The sequence below is a fragment of the Brassica napus genome, chromosome A6, assembly GCF_020379485.1.
Source record: "Brassica napus cultivar Da-Ae chromosome A6, Da-Ae, whole genome shotgun sequence".
NCBI classification, from domain to species: Eukaryota; Viridiplantae; Streptophyta; class Magnoliopsida; order Brassicales; family Brassicaceae; genus Brassica; species Brassica napus.
The window spans coordinates 16,425,678-16,447,474 of NC_063439.1; the positions used below are offsets into that span (position 1 = coordinate 16,425,678).

At 37.7% G+C, this 21,797-nt stretch overlaps 4 protein-coding genes across 5 annotated transcripts; all 4 read left to right on the forward strand.

Moving 5' to 3' along the window:
- Positions 1-6,418: 6,418 nt before the first annotated feature.
- LOC106425471 (transcription factor bHLH47) lies at positions 6,419-8,048 on the forward strand. Its single transcript, XM_013866205.3, has 5 exons — positions 6,419-6,571; positions 6,788-6,877; positions 6,964-7,067; positions 7,209-7,336; positions 7,428-8,048. The coding sequence occupies exons 2-5, from the start codon at positions 6,819-6,821 to the stop codon at positions 7,839-7,841; spliced, it is 705 nt and encodes a 234-aa protein (XP_013721659.1). The 5' UTR covers positions 6,419-6,571; positions 6,788-6,818; the 3' UTR covers positions 7,842-8,048.
- A 149-nt stretch (positions 8,049-8,197) lies between these two features.
- LOC106425472 (protein BUNDLE SHEATH DEFECTIVE 2, chloroplastic-like) lies at positions 8,198-9,086 on the forward strand. The gene is made up of 4 exons (XM_013866206.3): positions 8,198-8,458; positions 8,544-8,607; positions 8,681-8,777; positions 8,862-9,086. The coding sequence occupies exons 1-4, from the start codon at positions 8,291-8,293 to the stop codon at positions 8,938-8,940; spliced, it is 408 nt and encodes a 135-aa protein (XP_013721660.1). The 5' UTR covers positions 8,198-8,290; the 3' UTR covers positions 8,941-9,086.
- A 3,019-nt stretch (positions 9,087-12,105) lies between these two features.
- Positions 12,106-12,670, forward strand: LOC106453885. The gene is made up of 2 exons (XM_013896084.1): positions 12,106-12,135; positions 12,227-12,670. Exons 1-2 carry the CDS (start codon positions 12,106-12,108, stop codon positions 12,668-12,670), a joined length of 474 nt encoding a protein of 157 aa, XP_013751538.1.
- Positions 12,671-15,411: 2,741 nt separating this feature from the next.
- Positions 15,412-21,341, forward strand: LOC106453884 (PH, RCC1 and FYVE domains-containing protein 1-like). Of its 2 annotated transcripts, XM_022719556.2 has the most exons (9): positions 15,412-17,033; positions 17,142-17,382; positions 17,471-17,557; positions 17,655-17,744; positions 17,834-17,914; positions 18,009-18,203; positions 18,269-20,434; positions 20,499-20,645; positions 20,730-21,341. In XM_022719556.2, the coding sequence occupies exons 2-9, from the start codon at positions 17,335-17,337 to the stop codon at positions 20,787-20,789; spliced, it is 2,874 nt and encodes a 957-aa protein (XP_022575277.1). In that variant the 5' UTR covers positions 15,412-17,033; positions 17,142-17,334; the 3' UTR covers positions 20,790-21,341. The 2 variants fall into 2 exon arrangements, with proteins under 2 accessions (XP_022575277.1, XP_048590822.1); XM_048734865.1 differs by lacking the exon at positions 15,412-17,033 and having other exon boundaries at positions 17,092-17,382.
- Positions 21,342-21,797: the final 456 nt, after the last annotated feature.

Consider the following 21,797-nt stretch of genomic DNA (forward strand, 5'->3'; position numbering starts at 1 on the left):
AAATTCCAGAATACAAACAATATTATAAAATATCTGAGAAGAATACAATGAAATTAAGTTATAGAACAGAAAGTTATACGTAGACATGTAACAAGGCGCAAAGTTTTATTGACCAATTACTACACTTGTGGCCTAAAATTGGAAGCTACAATGCTCTACAAAGTTGAAACATTTTGTGTGGTAAGCAATATCATAATGTTTATTAGTTACTAAGGTTGTAAAGTTAAAAGGAATTCAGTGTGATACAGGATGTGAAACAGAAGAGGAACCAATAAACCAATAATTCAAACATGAGTGTTCTCAAAGATTCCTTCTAATCCATGAATCTTTCCATGTTTTCGGTATTTTCGAATATGGATTATCTACAAGAGATTTTCAAAGATCAAAATCTCAACTATTCCCATAAATTTTGTAGTATATTTGGAAAAATTAAATGACAAGATTTATAAAAATAACATGGGAACCCACATGAGATTTTATGCGTAGCAGAGATAGAAGGCGAACTGTGGAATGAGGAACAACACAAACGATTTGAAAATTCCAGAGGATAAGTACTTTTTGAAAATAATTTAACAAGATGGTGATGTGTGATGATGTTATGTGGATTAAACATGGAGCAAACAAGATAAGTTTTCGGGACAAGGATGGTTCTCCAATATGAGAATTTCAAATGACATATTTATGGGTATAATTAATTTTTTTCGATGAAGCATGTCTCTTTTATATGCAAAATGTGAAGTTTTTATTTGGGTCATAGAGTGCATGACGACTCTAAAGTTTTCGGATGTAGTGTTTGCAACAAATTGTTATCAAATTGGAAGATAGTGTTTTCGCAGATAGAATGACAAGCTTTCGCATCTCATATGAAAAAAATTCATCGACATAATTTTTTTTTCTCTCACTTTGCAATCAAACTTATTCCAAAAGTAAAAATATAATAACGGATAAACTTGCACGAGATGGTTGCAATGGTTGCCTTTTGCAGTGTATTATTTTGATAATTTGTCCATCTCGAAAAAGTTAGGGCCTAGTGTTGGTCCAAATATTTTGAATATGTTCTTTAATAAGTATAACCATTAAAATAATTGGATCCTATTTTGTAATGTTTTTTTAATTAGGGCTTTGAATTCTGAAGAAAATTAGTGAAATAAAAATTAGACTATGTGATTTTGCACTCTGGACACACTTTAAAGCTGGCCTACCTACCACTAAATTGAATTTTAGTCAGTGACTAGTTGGGAACTCTTCAGTTATTGTTCGCCAAGAAATTTGCGATGACAAATTTAAAAGAAATACCCTTAGATAGTCATAAAAAGGGTTTTTATCACAAATATAGGTCATAATTGTTATAAATACTGTGATGTCGATTATAGAAACTCTTGTTCACCAAGATTTACTTGTATTCAGTCTCCAAATTAGACTTTCCATTGTATCCTACATAAGAAGTTCATTATTCATGCAATAAGACACATCCATTCATCTTTCTCTCTTCTCTACTTATAACATGTTATCAGTACGGGTCTCTAATGTTGAGCTTAAAAGGCTTTAGTCGATGATATCGTTTCGCCCTCGTTCTGAGGTAAGACAATCGTCCAATCTTTGATGAGATCGTGTCGACTTATAAGCTGATGCAGAATCTCATAATGATTACGTTTGTAATTACGTTCGTATGAATGATTTTAACGATTTTGCTTCACGTGTGCTATTTGGTGATTTTACTCTTATATAAACTTTTTTTATTGCTTATACATATATGTTATTGTCTCACACGTTCATTGTTTAACTCTTTATTGATTTTACATCTTTGTATGCTTATTGTTTTTCTAAAATCTATCACACGACTGATTTAACTTTAGCGCTTATATATGCTTAGCTTATATTAGTCACACGCTTTGAATTATTTTTAATATGCATTGAATATGTAACATCCGTGATCCTGGATAAGGACCGTCGGGACGGCCATGGTTCGAGGAAACGAACCAGCCGGCTCGAACCATGGCCGGTCTGAGGACCGTAAAGCAAGCGTTTCATGGCCAAGATAAAAGGTTAAGGACATCAGGATGCTGATACATAACCTTATAAGAGAAAGAAGTCAGCTAGGATAAGCTGTACAGAAGCTGGGGGATGCTTACGGGAAGCTCGATCAGCTAGACGTAGCTCGGTCAAACTCAGCCTAGCTCGTTCCAAGTTAAGTCAGTTCAACCAGCTGGACTACTAGCTCACTCAGCTGGGTCAGATGGGAGTCAGCTCAACTCAGCTGGACTGAGTGTTTGGATCTCGGGCTGTTGGGCCAGGTCCGGACTATGGTCGGGCCATATGGTCGACCCAAGGTGGCTACGGGCAGGTGAGCTCTTGTGGTCGGGCCATGGGCTTGGGATATCAGTTTGGGCTTGGGTTTGGCGTGGCTAGATGTGGTTGGACGTGCCTAGATGTGTCTGGAAACTTCCAAGATTCAACAGGTGAAATCTTAATTGAAAAACCATAAGATTCTTGTCGAATGATTTCACATATGTTTCTTGCTCATAAGATAAAATGGTAATACGGTTTTCACCAACCAAATGATATTATTGGCATGAATAAAGTAGATGTTGGTGGACTAATCACCCACTATGCATCTTTATAATATTGGTGAATCCAGAATAAGTATTTTGTAATTATTGAATGTTCATTGAGATAAGTACTAAACATTTTGAGCAAAATAATTCACATCAAGCTAATAAGTTATAAATAGTTCTCCCCTCATTGTTTTTTTTGGTCAGAAACCAAGTATTTCCCATCTAAGAATTTTGGATGTGGAATACACATTCAAGTTGCTCCACCAAAGAGCTTTAATTAAGATGATTTTTTAAAATGAGGTTGAGAATATATGTTGGATGTGAATCTCCATTGATATTTAAGAATCTAGAGTCATCCTCGAATGATATAATTAACGCTCACTATGAATGCTAAAAAATCCAACATATGGGGGAGAAACTAAACAGCTGGAAAAGAAAATAAATTGAAATGAATTATCATTGATCCTTGGACTAAAGAGAATTTGAAATAGAAATCTAAAAGATAATTCAAATACAGATATAACTTAATAAAGCAGTTTCCAGACACATGTACTGACCCAAATAAATAGTGATCAAATCACATATACCAGCTGTAAATGCTCTAATAAAAAATTGATGTTCAAGAAGAACAATAACAAACTGCTAGTCACGCCTGCAGCGTGGTAGTTCCAAAGATAATAATCCTCGTAAATGAAATGGAGTATATATGACAGTGGTCAAACCGAGGCAATATAGTTTTTTTTAATGATCTCCAAAGAGACATTAAACATGACTGAAAGGAATTCAGGTACTTGAGACAATGAAGAGATCTCAATAATTTTTGTTATGTATGAAATAAAATGGAACTGATAAACAAATTGACATCGACGATATTTATGGATGCAAAGTAACAGTTGATATGATAAAAGAAAGAGGATCATGAAAGTTGAAACAAAGTCTATTGAAAAGTATACACAAAGAAATGATTGGCCAAAGAAGAAATAGACAAAGATACAAACTCTTGTGAAAAAGAGAGGTATTTTGACCAGTAGTCCATACAATAGAAGGTGTAAAACAAGTGGGATAGAAATAAGTTGTTGCACCAAAGAAAGATCAATATGAATTTGATTGTGAAGAGACATAGACTCATGTGGTAAATGCAACTACTTTTAAGTTTCTTAACAGTCTGGCAATGAATGAATAACTTGAATATACGATCCACTGGAAAATGATAATCCCTGAAAGATAGAATCCATAAAGGATTGATGATATCAAAATTATGTTCTCTGGAACTCTAGTTATTCTGTCGAATTAAGGCAAATTCACTTTCATGGGATATATATTAAATGCTTGTATGTGTTTGGTCATGAAGTACCATACTTAAAGTGTAATATATGAGTTAGTTACTAATATTTTCATGATTGAAAAATGTGATTTTATATGACAAGAAAGAATGTCTAAACGATTGTATGTAAGAAATTTGGTTTGAAGTCTAAATAGACCAAAAAATTGTTGTCTATGTCAAAAGAGAAATATGGACCAGAAGTCTAAAGTCATAGATATTATAACTCAATTGACCAAGTCCATAATTCTCTTTTGAAAAACCCAGTGGGACAAAAACCATGATGAGTAAAAAGAGTACAAGCACACACATTATTGCTTCGAGAGGAAGAAATGTGATAATGTGTGTGCTTGTACTTTTTTCTCTCATCATGGTTTTTGTCCCACTGGGTTTTTCCTTGACAATGTTTTAACGAGGCAACAAAGAACACAAAAATGATAGAAACCCAAGGAAAATACTATAATTCCTATGAAAAAGTCTTTCTATGTTCTACAGTTTTTGAGATAAAGAGAATCCAAGAAAATGATCAAATCATATGAAGACTCATGCACTACATAAAAATGGCAAAGTTCGTGTCCTACAAGTTTGTTCAAGTGAAAACTTGAATGTTTCATTCACTAAGGCGCTACCCTTGCTACTTTCAAGAAGCTCGTACATCTTATCGGACTACATTGTCTCAAAGACCTCGACGTATGTACACATGAGGAGAAGTCATTGCGTGCTGCACTTTTTTTTCCTTTGACTATGGTTTTTCCCTTTGGATTTTCTAGTAATGTTTTTCACAAGGAAGCACCTTATACACATAATAGACATCAAGGGAAAGTGTTATAAATATTGTGCTGTCGATTATATAAACTCTTGTTCACCAATGTTTACTTGTACTTGGTATCCAAGTAAGACTCTTTATCTTATCCTATATATGGAATTCATTATTCATGATATAAGACATCAATTCATCTTTCTCTCTTCTCTACTTATAAGACTTATAAAAATAATGATCAAAATTTTTCATTAAAGAGGTAAATATACACTTACATCCTTAGAATTAACTTATCTTTTTTTTGTCAGCAACTTAAACAGACTCAAATTAGTAGCTCTGCATCTATATGGACAACAAATGACGGTTGCTTCCTTGCACTGCATACGAGACTATCCGCCCTTGAATTATGCGTTTGTGGTATATGAATGAGCTCTGAACTGTTGAAACTTCTCTGCAAGATCTTTATGTCTTTCAAATAACTTGCAAAGGCTGGTCATGTGGTATATGAATGCGCTCTGAACTGTTGAAACTTCTCTTCAAGATCTTGATGTCTTCCAAACAACTTGCAAATGCTGGCCATTTTTCTTGTTCTGAAACCATCTTCACCAGTTGAGAACAATTCGTTGCAAATGTAACAGTAAACTGTCTTAGATTCCTCATACATTATATTGTCCAAATTAGAGTTTATATCTCCGAATGAAGTGGCGACTGACTCGCTCTTGCATTCCTCGCTTGCATTAAACCATCAAAATTTTCCAGTATAGTCACTATGTGGGAATAGATGGTACTGTTATATTTATTGGTAATTTAGTTTGATCAGTTCCCTGTGTAAGTGAAATATGTGCCTCAGCCCAAAGTAATGACTCTGTTTCTGCCAAATTGAGAGTATCTCTACGATCAATATCCAAATTGTTAAATAATATAAAGATTAGAGTATAGAGTTAAAAGGGTGAGGTTTAGAGTTAAGAGGTTGAGTTTAAAATTTTTAAAAATAAGAAATAAATATTAAAATTTGAATAATATAAATTATAAATAATAGTTTCAAAAACATTTTTGAATTTGAAAAAGAAAAATTGAATTTTTTTTTGAAAAAAGTCAAAACAAAATTTACTTAAGTTTACATTTGAAAACATATAATTCGAAATTATAAAATAGTTAAATTTTTAACCTTTTTTTTACTTTTATTATTTATATATATATATATATATATATCAAGGGGTAAAAATATATTTTGGCTCTTTAATGAAATCTATTTTAGTGATTTTTTTAAGATTTTTCTTTTTGTGAGAAAAGCGTAAAAATGATCTATTCGAAAGAATTTTTCTAAATTTAATAATATCGAGCGTAAACAGATTTGTGGGAGGCACACGCCGGCTGCGCGCGAAGACATGCGTTACCAACCCTCGACGGACCATTCCATGCCTTTGTTATCCATCACGTTGACTCCCACACGCCTCCTCTACGTTTTAAAAAGTCAAAACCGGCCACTAATCCTTCTTTTTTAATATTTATTTTCTTATGGTGAAAAGAGATAAACCTTAGACAAATATTTCGTACAATGAATATGTAATAAAAATTGTATTAGAAAATTAATTTCATAAATAAGAGAAAAAGACTCCCACTCGACTCGATTACATTTTTAGTTGCAAATGTACGATGACGTGTCAATAATGAATGAGTTTGTAGTGGCACGCAACGTAATAAAAGACGACAAAGGTGGGAAAGCGAAAGGCACATGTCGAGCTCATTTACACGCACCACTTACACTGTGGTCTCCACGCGCCTCCTCCTTTCCCCACACGCCCTCCTTCTTTCTTATAGTTTTTTTTTTTTTTTGTTATCTATCTCTATTTACTCGTTTCGAATCCTGATCGTCATAGCAATTTCCGACGACTTATCAAAGGAGTTATCTTCCCGCATAGGCCTGAGAGAGAGGTAGATATTTGCTTTTACTCTTTGGTATTTCTGAAGAAGTTAGCTCTGATTCTTTTCGAAAACTCTTCACTGTTCTTGATTTGATATGAATATGGTGATAAAATAAGAATTTTTGAGGAATTAATCGACGAATTTCATAAAGTTTATGTTTTTCTTGTCAGATTCATTGATTGATTGGGTTGCTTTGAACCAATCGCTTTTCTTTTAAATTTACAGGTGACTCTGCTCTTACTAAAGCAAGAAGAAGATGGGATCAAAAACTCCTTCCACATCGACTCATGAAGCCAATGCTTCTGTAGATGAAAGGTGTGAGATTCTTCCGACATTAAAAAATTGTTTTTTTTTTTTTTTTTTTTTTTTTCTGTTGATTGATCTTTTTCTGGCTGCAACAGGTCTAGAAAAGGTAAAGTACCGAAAAGGATTAACAAGGCTGTTAGGGAGAGGCTTAAGCGCGAGCATTTGAATGAGCTTTTCATCGAATTAGCTGATTCGCTGGGTATATTTCACATCGAAGATTGTTTTCTATTGATTTAAATGAACAATTTGCTTTAGTTGAGAGGCTGTAACCAGGTTACATTTTGAATAAGATGGTGTTAGCAATAGTCGTCTAACCAGGAACGATTTTTTATTTTCTCAGAGCTGAATCAGCAGAACAGTGGAAAAGCTTCGGTACTGTGTGAAGCTACTCGGTTCTTGAAGGACGTGTTTGGTGAGATTGAGTCCCTTAGAAAGGAGCACGCTTCTCTCCTCTCTGAATCTAACTACGTAAGCCACTATTAAGAAGACTTCACAGACAGATGATGTAGCTTCAACAGTCTTTTAGTTTTTTTTTTTTGTTGTGATGGAAACTGTGTAGGTAACCACAGAGAAGAATGAGCTCAAGGAAGAAACATCAGTGCTCGAGACCGAGATCTCTAGACTACAATCCGAGATAGAAGCAAGAGTGAATCAGTCCAAACCAGACTTGAACACCTCTCCTGCGCCTGAGTACCATCATCATCATCATCATCACTATCAACAACATGCCGAGCTTGCATCCCAGTTTTCAGGACTTCCCATTTTCCAAGGCGCGGCGGGCTTTCAACAATCTTCTGCTGCGACTCCTCCTGGTGCCACAGTTGTTGTTCTTCCGATGCAACCTGATCTCCAGACACAAGCGCCTCTGATGTATAATAGCTCAAATGTGAGTAAGCCGTGTCCAAGATATGCTAGCGCGGCTGACTCGTGGCCTTCTCGGCTACTTGGAGAGCGTCTGAAAGCTAATGAATGAGAGTCTTGGGCGTCTCCACAAGGTGTGTTAACAACCGAAGACGGAGGCAGGGCAATTTGTGAGAAGGACTCTTGGCTTTTGTATTTAGCTTCGTCTAGTGTCCTTGTGGGTTTTGGCCTTGGCCATTTCTTGTTTTTGTGGTTTGTCCATAGGATCAGAAAAGTTTATGGCTCGTTTGAGAAAAGTTAAGGAAATAATTAGCTCTAACCTTTGTTGTTTTCTTGTCCTAAGATACTAAAACAGCCACTATAAAGGAATATGCCAAAGTTTTTCCATAAATTGAAAAAAAAAAAAAATGAAAGTAATATGTGAAATGGGGTCTGTAGAAAACTGGTATAAGAATTGGTTCTGGTTTGGATTGGTTCAAATGGTTAGCTAACTGATATAACAGAGGAGAGAGCGTCTTATCTGTTATCGACTGGGTAAGAAGAAGAAAGACAGAAACAGAGATGGCGAATTCACTCGGCTTCTTCTCTTCTCCTCCTCTTACGTTTTGCCTCCTTCAATCTCCCAGCAACAGTGTTAAACCTACTCACTTCTTCCCCATTGGTGATAAGAAGTTGGCTCAGAAGAAAGAAGTATTTCAGACTTCCAAATCCAAAAGTTTTGAGATTCAGGTAAGTTTTATTATGGAACTCTGTTCTTCTACACCAAATCACATTCGGAAAATTAATTATTTTAATCTTTTGGAATCAACATTAGGCCACAAACGGTACTCAGACTACTAAATCGAGCAGCATAGTTTGTCAAAACTGTGAAGGGAATGGTAAGTGTGCTCTATTAGTTTCTTTCTACAACTGAATTAGTTAAAAGCCTGACAAAGATTTTGTGTAATAAAGGTGCTGTGGCATGTTCTCAATGCAAAGGAGGTGGTGTGAACTTGACTGATCATTTTAACGGGCAGTTTAAAGCTGGTGGCCTCTGTTGGCTCTGCAGGTTTGCAAAACTCTTTCTCCTTCCTTCACCACCACAATAATACAGACTCATAAATTAGTATCCTCTTCAATTTCTTGTGGACAGAGGTAAAAGGGAGGTTTTGTGTGGAGAATGCAATGGAGCTGGTTTCATTGGTGGTTTCTTGAGCACCTTCGATGAGTAATGGAGAAAAGCTTCTTCAAAAATGTGATTAGAAGTAGTCTTTCTCTATCTGTCAATGCTCTTCTAAAACCAAAATGTATTACTTTTGTTATTGAACACCCTCTTTTATTGTATTCTTGTTTCATAAATGCCACTCTCTCACATAAATGTTTGGCTCCCTCTCAAATCAATTTTCTTCGACTCAGTAATTTTTGTAGGTCTACAACAAATCGTAGAATTCATCGTGATAAACCGTCCAGCCCCGTTCAACGCAATCTTTGGAAAGCCCTGGCTATACAGCATGAAGGCAGTTCCCTCAATCTACCACAAGCGCCTGAAATTTCCGACTCCAAAAGGAATCGAAACCATCAGAGGAAGTCAGAAGAGCTCCAGAACATGCTACCTTGCAAGCTTCAAAGATACCGAGCAGCACTCTTAAATAGGCGACCAAGATCAAACAACAGACATACACATGTACACGAACCACCGAACAAAAGACCGTATCTCTGGAAAAATAATCGAACAACATTATGACTTGATCCCTCGCCGAGGGTACGTAGGCAACTCACGACACGAGTTCAGTCACCCACCAACTACACAGCTCGAAGGATGCGCGTCACAACACCCGAAGCACGCTAACACGACAGCACCGACTTCAAATCAAAAGACAAGCTTCCTTCCTTATTTCAAATTTGTAACAAACCAAAAACAAATGTTTTAATAAAATTCGGTTCTTACACCTGGCGGTTCGAGCTCGTTACGAGTCCTATATCCAAAAATCGCAATAGTCTTAACGGTTGACTGTAAATCAAGATCCTGATCAAGTCTTCGGTTACAGCCAACCCCGCCAAACGAGGGCGGCAAAACAAGTTAACAAAATCTTTTGTACACCAAACGTACATCGATAAAAGTACCTACGACAAATTGACACACGGCCTCAAAAGAACGGCCTCGCGTAAACATAGAAATTACGACAAACAACTCAAAAACTAACAAACCTTTCTCTACTAAAAAGATAAAGCAACAAAAACAAATGGGAAAGCGAAAATAAAAGTCAAATCCCTGAAACTACTCCTCAACAGCGAATTCACCATCCTCGAACTGGCCACCCGCGAGCTTCGTCTTATCACCTTTGTCTTTCATCGCAGAAGGAACTTTAGCAAAGAAATCTTCGGCAGATCCTCCGTAATTTGAGGCAGATCAAGCTTCTCAATGGAGAAATCCGAAACCGCTATCACATCGAGCTCGGACCCGAGCTAGACCTCCTTCGTTCGAAGATGAAACAACACATCCAAATCCAAAAGGTTATTGTCCATGATCTCCTTAAAGAGATCTACGTTCGCCATGACCTCCCTAAGACGAGATTTTCAATCAGTTGCGGCCTTCTTCTTCTCCCACTTCTCATTCAAAGATACCAGCACGTCCAAGTAGCTATCTTCCAAAGCCTTTTTAGTATGGTAAGTTGCGCGACGAAGGTAGTTAGAGGACTTATTAGCGGAAGATTCGGCATCCACCTCCAAAAAAGACTTGCTCGAGGGCCGACTTCCTCTCGTTACTCACGACTCGTAAACGAGCCTCGAGCAAAGCGGTCTGATTCCCCATCTTCTCGGCGGTGGCCAGATGAGCAGCGTTAGCTCGCTCTCAATCCTGAGCCATCTTCAAACCGAGTTTCAGCTCCCGAACGACCTTTTTTATCTCATAAAGCCCATCGGAGCGCGGGACATCCTGCAGACGCTTCTCTAAAGTCGCCGCGAACTCATTATTGGCCTCCATAGCCTTAAACATAACGAGTCAAAACAAGCTAAAGATTCAAAGTTACAGGTACCAAAAAGACGACCTTAGCATGAGCGACAGCCATCTTCACATAAGCCTCGCGCTCCATCATATTTCTCAAGGAAGGAAGTGGACATCCAGCAGGTTTGAAATGCCTCAACAAGTGAGCGACACTGTCCGGATCCTCTGTGATAGGACAATTCTTGGAATGTGAAAACTGCCAATGAAGCGGTTTAGCAACAAACGTATCACCCCAAGCACCAAGACGATGATCTGCACTAGTCATTTTCGCCTTCTTAGAAGGATGATTGCGCCCCTCCGAACCTGTTAGGCTACCCGACTTTGTACGAGCAGCAGACTTTTCACCCTCGAGGTCTTTTCCCTCTTGAGGTGAAGTTCGCGGAAGTCGGGTATCCTCACGAAGAACTTCTGTGAGCGCTTCGCTCACGTCTCCTGATCGAATGCGTTCCGCACTAACGCTGCCAGCTCGACTTAGTATCCTTTTGGATTCACGAGGGTTCGTCCTTCTTGATGCCATGTCTTTTCGGCAAAAGGAAACAATAATCTATCGGAAGTACTATGACAAACCCTAAACGAAGTAAGGTTTTATAAAGACTAAGGCATCCCCATATCTCAACAATCTAGATGAAAGAATCTCGAAAACTAAAGAAGCAAAAGATATTCCAAAAACCATGTTTATCCATTAGAATCGAAACTTCGCGACCAAGGATCGCGGAAAACAAAAGTCTGAAACAAAATAATATCAAAACAGAAAGATTAACTAGAATCGACTCCATCGGGAACAGACGACCCTCTGGCTTGATCCACCAAATCTTCAGAAACCTGAGGAAGGCCGAGCCCGAAGATTGACCAATCCGATACAGCAGCCAAAGCAACGAGACCTTCACAGTCCTTCTCCATCTCCTTCAAACGAGCGAGCTCCGCGTCCACATTTAAGCCCCCATCCTTGATCTCGTTTAGAAGATCTATGTTGGCAACCACCTCTTGCAACCGGATCTCAACCGACGCCTCCTTCTTTTTGTTCGCCCATTTCTCCTTCAAAGACTCCAAGACCTTTCGACATTGTCCCGCGACGTCACGACGAGCAATGTGAGAAGCACGATGGATGTCTCGATCCCTCTCGACCTCGAGTGTTTCGATCTTGGCCCTCTGAGCGACGACCTGGGCCGCGAGAGTCGCATTCTCCTGGCAGTCCTCCTCCAGTCATCGGTCAAGGCCTCGATATTTTTAGCATCCCTTTTTCCCTCACGCTTGGTGGTTTCGAGCTCCGCCGAAAATCTCTTGATCTCAGAGCCAATGCTCTTGATCTCCTTGTCATTACGAGAAACCTCAACGCGATCCTCCATAGCTACAACATACTCATTGAAGGCTTCCATAACCTAAAGAAAAGGAGATGACAAATAAGAACCTCAAGGAAAGACTGGTCTGTGAAGTTAGATGATGCACTATGGGCATAAAGAACAGCTTTCAAAACACCACTTGGGACAACACCTTTCAACCTAGTCTACGGAAAGGCTTGCCACCTCCCGGTTGAGCTTGAATACAAAGCCTTGTGGGCAATCAAGCTCCTGAACTTTAACATCAAAACCGCCAAGGAGAAGAGGCTGGTCCAGTTGCATGAGATAGATGAAATCAGGCTTGATGCCTTTGAAAGCTCTAGGATCTACAAAGAGAAGACTAAGGCATTCCACGATAAGAAGATCTCAAGGCGTGAATTCAAGGCTGGTGACCAAGTGTTGTTGCTTAACTCTCGGTTGAAGATCTTTCCCGGAAAACTCAAGTCAAGGTGGTCAGGAACTTTTGTGATCAAGGAAGTAAGACCGTATGGAGCTGTGGTATTGACAGGAAAGCGTGGAGAAGATTTTACAGTGAACGGTCAACGTTTAAAGCTCTACATGGCTGATCGGGAGATTGGTGAGGAAGCCTCGGTTCCTCTCTCTGAACCAATCCCAGCCTAAGAAATGAAAAAGAAGTCAAGCTAAGAGGCTTAAAACAAGAGCACTTGAGAGGCAATCTCATGTTATCCTTTGTACATATATATTATCTGCTATTTTGTTAAAAAGGATTGCAGGTCTGCGCAAGAAGGCAACCAACAAGTTTGGGGGAACTCTGCATCTCTTGCCCTCCCAATTTACCTTCCCCTACTTCTAGCTAAGGCTCAAAATAAGTGTCATCCCATCCCTGTGCATATTTAGTTTGTTTTATTCATATTTTGTGGTATTTCTTCATCTTTACTCTCACACAAGGGACTGTGTGAAGTAAGTTTGGCGGAGAGACCTGTTATCTCACATATTCTTTTGTCATTAAATTGACATAAACTATAGATAACAATTAGATTCTCTTACAAAATCAGAAAGTCACAGGTTGCATATAAATAAGAATTATTAAAGTAAAAAGAATACACATTATTAAAGATGAAAAAAAAACAAAAACACATGATTAAAGGAGGAAAAACAAACAAACATTATAAAAAAGAGGAAAAAAACAAACACACATTATTAAAGGAGAAAAAACAAAAAAAAAACATTATTAAAGAAGAAGAAAACAAGCACACATTATTAAAGGAGAAAAAAACAAAGAAACATTATTAAAAAAGAAAAAACAGATAGACATTATTAAAATATGAACTTAAAACTTAACATCGACTAATTTCGAAATAGATCCTGGTTCAACTTCTCAAATAGTTGTTTGTTCTTGTCATTGAGATGTTCTTTTACATTTAGCTTTAAGGACATCTTCATTTTTTGTTTGATTCTTTTCTTTCATCAATTGATTTGCCTCCTCTTCTCTCTTGGCTATTTTGTCCAATTATTCCAGTTCTTGCTCTTTGAATTGTTTGTATTCATTCCATTATTTCTTGACCACTTCCAAAGCTTCTCCTTTTCTTTTCTTTTTGCCTTTCTTTTGTGATGTCTCTCTCCCCCATTGGACGGGCAACGGATCCTACAGAGTTTTAATCACTGACATCACTCGCTCGGGATCTCTTAGATCTGCTACTTGTAGAGCCAGTATTTCCTCCTACCTGACTACCAAAACGCGGTTGATCACATACATCAAGCCATTCCGACATAAAATTCAAATGTTCAATATTACCACTTTAATATAATTCATGTGTTTTTGCCAATACATCATTTTCCGACCATTCGATTTGTTGCATACGCCTAGCATTATCGTAAGTGACATTCTATTTGCCCAACTTTTTGTTCATATAGTTTAAAAGATTTCTGCATGAAGCCCCATCACGCGGAGGATCAAAAGAGCAATGCTCCTTACAATACTTAGAAACATTACTCAAATATGCTTCGCTTTTATGGTTCATGCCAACAATGATGTCTATTCCATATTTAATCCATCCACTAAGTAGCACCAAATTTTGATCAGTGGTCCATTTAGGACTTTTGCGGCGAGGTTGAGTTGAATCATCTGCATTTGCATCTGGAAAGGGTTCTCTAACACCGCTCATGACACCAAGAGCTAACTGTGTAGGAAATTTGGGAAATTCTACATTTGGAACATTTTGCATCACATGTTGGAGTATAGAAGAAAAACAAGGTGTTTGAGAAAATATTGCATCATCGATCCATAAGTTGGAAGATAATTCAGAACATATGATGGAATGAAGAAACTTGGTGGTAAACCATAATTTTGTATATTTCAGGGTTGGTTGGAAGTTTGGTTTTTAAATTGATCATTGTAGGGATTTTGGTAGTTAAACAGAAAATTAGAAGACTTTTGGGTGTTAACGAGATTATTATTAGGATCCATTTAATAAAAAGTTTTAAAACACTAAAATAGTTCATTATAATGAAAAATGACATTTTATGTATCCATATGAAATGAGAGTAGTCTCTATTTATAGATAAAAAAACCATGAATTTAGATATAATTTTATTTTTTTAAAGAAAATTTTATTATATAAAAAATGGAAACACAACATTTTATCTTATCCATATTTAAAAATAAAAAATAAAATATATATGCACAAGCCGCGCGTGCGTAAACCGCGGGTGCATAAACCGTGCGTGTGTAAGCTGCGCATGCGTACACGCACTCAACATTTCTGCCCAATCATGAAGTGCCACGTGGCTGTTCTACGACACAATTTTTGTTTCAATGGTTGAATCTTTACAACTGTGTTGAATCCACCTAGATAAACCACCATATTTCAACACCCTTAGTGATGGGTATTAAACAGTTGAAATTAATATTCAACACCTCCATTGTGGGTGGGCTAATGTCAATATTGGTGAATCTAGTTCTCATGAGAATATCAATAACATAGATAACACACAAGTTTTGAATATTTCTATAATCCTTGAAAAATAAGATGTTGGTGCTGCTAGTTTTGTTGATATATATGATCCAAGAAATGGGGACATGCTTAATGTAAAAATGATAGAAATATTAGCAGCAAATGGATCAAAAAGGTATTTTCTGTTGTAGAAGGTCCTAAAAATAAGGTTAATAGAAGATTTTTTCATCTTGCTACACTTGAGAATTACATAATGGAGAAATAAGTTGTAGAACATGGCTATGTTATTCCAGAGAATTAGATAAAACAATTTGTTTTTTGTTGTAAATTTTTAAAGAAACATATAAAAAATGTCATCTAGCAAAAGATGGTCTTTCGGACTGGTCTCATATACTTCTTAGATTAAAGGAGCATGAAAAACTAAGAAACATATGCTTAATATGAGTGCTTGGATTGAATTAAGACATAGATTAAAAAAAAACTGAAACTATTGATAAAGTTTCTCAAGAACAATTTAAGAAAGAAAAACAATATTTGAAAATGTATTATTAAGAATTATTTCCATTGTGAAATATCTTGCCAAATATAATTTGGCATTTCGTGGAACACATGAAAAATTATATGAAAATAGTACTGGTAAGTTTTTAGGATTAATAGAGATGTTAGCAGAATTTAATAGTGTTATAAGAGAACATGTTTATCGAATTACCAATGTTAGTATTTATCATCATTATCTTGGTCATAATATTCAAATGAATTAATTCTTTTGATTGCTTCAAGAATTAAGTCAAAAATCATTACAAGAATAAAAGAGGCAAACTATTTTCAGTGATGTTTGATTGTACTTCTACCTGATACTAGTCATCAAGAGCAAATGACACTCCCAATAAGGTGGTGAGGTATCACGCGACGACATGAGAAGCGCGGGGACCGATCGAGGTGGCATAGTCTCATGTTGGCACCGTCGGGATTTATCCTCATTTCTTATTGTTTGTTATTGCTTTATTGAATGTTCAAGTTAGGTACTTGTGCTATATTGTGTGATGACTGATGGTGATTGATTTCGGAGTTTAGAGCTTTACTCACTGAGTATTTGTCAAAATGCTTACCCTTCCTTTCTTTTCATGTGTGTTCGACGAAGTGCAGGTGTAGTCGTTTCGATGTGGTGCTGAGTTTTCGGATTATTGAGATTACTTTAAGTTATTTCATTTTAAGATTTGATTCATTGTTTTAAGCGTTTATTATTTGTTTTAGTACGGTTTCATAAAACTTTTGAATTCGATCTTTGGTAATAATATTTGCTTTGGTCTTTTAAAGTGTTTTTTGTGAGTGGAAGCAATGTGAATTTATGACGTCTCTTTTAAGTAAGAGGCGGACGTGACCAGATTAGATTGATATCTTATTAGATTCAGAAGATGATGCAGTTGTCGTAAATAATAGCAAAGGGAAGGACGATACGAGGAAATAAAGATGAGGGTGGACAAATTCTTCCTATATATATTTTAAATATATTGTGTATTTTTATTTTGTAAAGTGGTTTTAATAGTTATGTATAAATAAACATTGTTGTAAATTCGAGGTGATATCAATAAATTAGGCCCGACTAAAACGAAAAACTCTGATAATTTTAGCAGTATTATTGTGGATATATACATATTGTACCAAAAATGTGAGAACACCTTTTTTAATTTTCAGTGTGTCAAAAAATGATTCGAGAAGCGTAGAAGGAAAAAATGGAAACAACTGCAAATAACAGAAAAGCGCATCTGAGAACAACAAAAAGGACAATCTCTTTCTAATCTGTTGTTGTCGTCGTTGCTGGGTCACAGATCTCCTCTTTGTTTTTGTTGTTCTTTTTCTCCAAATTCAACACAAATCTTTGTGATTCTCAAGAAAGTCACGCGAGAAACCTAGACGAGGAGACCCAGAAAGGGAAGGAGATAGATGTACTATTAGGGCATACGTTGCTCGTAGCTCCTCCTCTCGCTCTCAACATTTGTTTGTTGCGTTGATTCGTCTCAGAAACAAAAAAGATTTTCGCAATTGTGACGTGTGTGCCAAGGAACTAGGTGAGTTTCTGTCTTGATCTTTTCATGTGTGATGGGACAACGTATTGATGAACGAGATGATTGTTGATTTCATCTATCTATTGTTTATTATATTATCGATAAATTTAGGTTTATTTCGATATTACGTGAGATGAACGCAACATCAATTCCATAGGAGAAATCATCAAAAACCAACACTTGTAAGCGGATGAAGCAACAAGCCCCAAGGGTTTATTTATTATATGGGGCGAGCATTGGAATCATCTGTTTCTCTCTTTTCACTTAGCTCTTGTTGCAAATCAAAGTATCTACTAAACTTGGAATGGCTTGTTCCCAGAGAAGCCTTCCCACAGATAGGGAGAATGAGCAGGTGTGTGGTGTTTCCACCTCTCTTGAGCTTCTCTCTTTTTTTTTTTTTACCTTCATTTTAGTAAAAAAAAAATAAAAAATTGATGCAGGCGATAGCAATTCTGAAGAAAGGAGCGTATCTTTTGAAATACGGCAGGCGTGGGAAACCTAAATTCTACCCTTTTCGGCTTTCGAGTGTATGCATTGCATTCATAATGAACTTATTATCTGTCCTTTACAGCTCCAAAAGTCATTGTGATGGTGATACTGTATTTTGTTTTAAATGCAATGCAGGATGAAATCTTTTTGTTATGGTACTGTGGGAAAACAGAGAAACGTCTTAAACTAAGTTCTGTGACAAGGATCATACCTGGACAGCGTACTGTAAGTTTTTTATTAATGCATTTCTTCGGTAACACTTGTGCTGTAGGTTTTTTTAAGAAAAATAAATGTTACTGTAACAACTTCTCCAGTCAGTTTTCCGACGATACCCTCAGCCCACCAAGGAATATCAATCTTTTTCTCTTATTTATGGCGACCGTTCTCTTGATTTGGTTAGTAGTCTTTTCTCTATTGTTCCCTGACAAAGCATTAATCTATGTTATAACTTAAAGAGGTATAAGCATGTATTGAAACTTTGCGGATTAGGTGTGCAAGGACAAGGACGAAGCTGAGTTCTGGATCACAACCCTTCGAGCTCTTCTCTCACGAAACTGCTCTTCTTCATTAGTACTTCACTCAAGAAGCCGTAGCTTTGTTCCTGACTATGGAGGAGAACAAAGTAGCTCCAACAATAATTCACTTTCCAATATCAGATCAGTCAGCAGTGATACAAGCTGCGAGGTCTTTCTAGCTTCAAGATTTGTTACGTACTTAATGTCCTATCCCTTATATGGTAAATATTGCAGGAACATGCGAAAAAGGCTTCAGGATCTCACATTAACACTCCACAGAGACTAGGGAAAGTTTTCTCAGAGGTGTTGTCACAAACAGCAGTACTAAGAGCACTCGCTTTGGACGAACTGGTGCATAAACCTCATAACACATCTCCAGAGACATTAGAGAATCGACCTACTAACAATCATTCCCCTGCTGTTGATACAAGTAAATATACAGTTTCCAGCGCACTGAGCTCATCTAGTCAAGGATCTACTTTTGAGGACTTGAAGTCTCTGTGTGATGTCTTTGTCTGGGGAGAAAGTATTGGAGATGGGTTATTGTTAGGATGTGGCGGTGGTGGTGCTATGCACAAAAGTGAAAGCAGCTCTTCCCTAACGGCTGCTGAAACCTTTTTGCCCAAAGTTCTGAAATCACACGTGGCACTTGACGCACAGAGCATTTCATGCGGTACCAACTATGCAGTGCTGGTCACAAAGCAGGGACAGATGTACAGCTGGGGAGAAGAATCTGGAGGCAGGCTAGGACATGGAGTTTGCTCCTACGTTCCACAGCCCAAACTCATCGATGAGTTTGACGGATCAGCGGTAGAGTTAGCTGACTGTGGGGACTTTCACACGTGTGCTGTAACATCCTCAGGGGACTTGTATACTTGGGGAGATGGAGCTCACAACGCTGGGCTCCTTGGACTTGGTAGTGAAGCTAGCCATTGGAAACCAGTACGAGTCCTTGGCCAGATGGAGGGTATAAATGTCAAAACCATCTCTTGCGGACCTTGGCATACAGCTTTTGTGACGTCAGAAGGTAAGTTGTTCACATACGGTGATGGTACTTTTGGTGCGCTTGGACATGGAGATCGTGTGAGCACTAGCGTACCGAGAGAAGCAGAGGCGCTAAGTGGCTGCAGGACAATAAAGATAGCTTGTGGCGTTTGGCATTCAGCTGCTGTTGTCAGTGTTTTCGGCGAGGCAGCGTCGTCGGGAAAGCTCTTTACTTGGGGTGATGGAGAGGATGGGAAACTCGGACACGGGGACAAAGAGTCTAGACTAATCCCATCATGTGTAGCTGAGCTGAATGCAACTAGCTTCCAGCAAGTAGCTTGTGGGCAGAGCGTTACTGTTGCTCTCTCTGCTTCTGGGCAAGTTTATGCAATGGGGGTTCTTGATCCGGTTCACGAAAACGTCGTGAGAGCTCCTTCTTGCATTGAAGGAGGTCTAGGAAAGAGCTGCGTCCAGGAAGTGGCTTGCGGGTTTCACCATATCGCGGTTTTGAACTCGAAAGCCGAGGTTTACACTTGGGGCAGAGGATCGAACGGGCAGCTCGGGCACGGAGATACCGAGAACAGACGTTTGCCGACACTTGTGAGAGCTTTGAAAGGAAAACAAGTGAGGAAAGTGGTGTGTGGCTCTAACTACACAGCCACCATTTGTCTTCACAAACCCATCACCGGTACGGATAGTTCTAGGTGTTCTGGTTGTCGCCATCCTTTCAACTACATGAGGAAGCTACACAACTGTTACAACTGTGGGAGTGTCTTCTGTAACGCGTGCACTAGCAAGAAGTCGTTAGCAGCAGCCATGGCTCCCAAGACCAACAGGCCTTACCGCGTTTGCGATGACTGCTACATCAAACTCGAAGGAGTTCGAGAATATTTAGGAACTCCAGCCAACAACAGTGCTAGATTCTCAAACGCGAGTCTACAGTCTAGCATTAACGAGATGGACGATTTTGGTACAACACCGCAGCGTCAGCTTCTTAGAGTGGACTCGTTTGATTTCTTCAGACAGTCCAAGATCCCTGATCTCAAAACCATAGGTGAAACTTCAGGAGGAAGTCACGCCTCTTCTTCAAGTGGTTTTAACCTGAAAGGGATACGACAACTCTCGAGACTCGCTTCTTTTGATTCTGTTAATCAAGAAGGCAAACAACGTACCAAGCATTGCGCTTCGAAATCAGACACCTCCTCTCTTGTAAGACACTCGGTGACTTGTGGTCTCCCGTTTTCGCGTAGAGGTTCTGTTGAGTTGTTTCCTTTGTCGATAAAATCCAGCCCGGTTGAATCCGTTGGGAATACTTCGGACTTCACCGCTGACATAACAGATACAGAGTTTCTGCAAGAAGGGACAAAGAAACCAAATCAGTGCCTTAACCAGGAGATATCAGTTCTCAAAGCACAGGTACCATTTAAACCGCGTGTTTAATCAAATGTTTATATAAATGTAACTTTTTACTAACTCTCAGGTGGAAGAGCTTACTCGTAAAACAAAACAACTCGAAGCAGAACTTGGAACGACATCGAAGAAGCTTGAAGTTGCGGTCTTAATGCAGCGTGATGATGCAGAGAAGATCAAAACTTCAGAAGAGATAGTCAGGTCCCTAACTCTGCAGGTACACACATTCACATTTCTTCCTTGAAATATGATTTTCGAGCTCTAGTAATGGAGGTTTCAATGCTGCTTCTTCTTGTTGTAGTTGATGGACGCGACCAAGAAAGGAGTAGACAAGACAAGGAGACGCCGAAGCTCGTTTTGATGTAATCCTTTTAACTATATATAGAGAACAAGAAAGCAAAGAAACAGGGGGATAGATTGAGAATACAAGATTGAATGTAAAATACGACAAGTGTAATAATAAAGCTCTAACCAAATTACATATTACATTTTTGTATAATATTATTTAACTATGGAACAAGAACATAAAACACACTTGTGTTCGAAACTGACAAAACAAAACAAAATTGAAAGTACAACCTTTTGATTTTGGTTTTAGTGAAAAATCAACAGAAGCTTCTTCATTTCGCTAATAATGGCCAAGCTAATGCTCATCATCTGGTTCGCCGTCACCATCTCTTTCTTAATCTCGTTTCTCACGACTGTTCCCGAGGTTAGGGTTTAACGGGAAGATGGAGAAGGAAGAGGTCAAAATCTCAACTATCTTAAATAGAAAAAATTAATCTCATATACTCTTACTTAATCTACATAATTCTCATACACTTAATAAAATAACATAATTCTAATTTTACCCTTATTATTTTTTCTTCCTTTTCAATTATCGATTTTCAAATTTTAGATCTCATAAATGTAAAACTTGGTATAACAAAGAGTTTTAGTTTAACTTAAGGGTTTTTTACAGAATTGACCTACAACTGAAATTCAAACACAAAACTAACTTCCTTTGTTTTTGGAAATTGGTTTTGCCTTATTCACCCCACAAGTTCATATAATTCACGAAAATGCCATCAACTTTTTTTTTTATTTTTTTTCGAAAATGACATTTTTACTCTCTCACCCTCATCATCTTCAAGTAATTACAAGATTGTCATTGTCATCAATACCCTAACCACCATGAACAACCAATTTGAAGCTCTTAATACTCCCAAAATCGAGTTACCCTTCTTCTCTTTCCATTCTTATGAACTAAACACAACTTATCTCTCACTTTCTCTCCACATTGAGTTAAAAAAAACCAAGATTTTGATTTTACATTTTTTATGGTTCATAAAGTCATAGAAGCTAATGATTATGAGTGGGTCACTTTCGT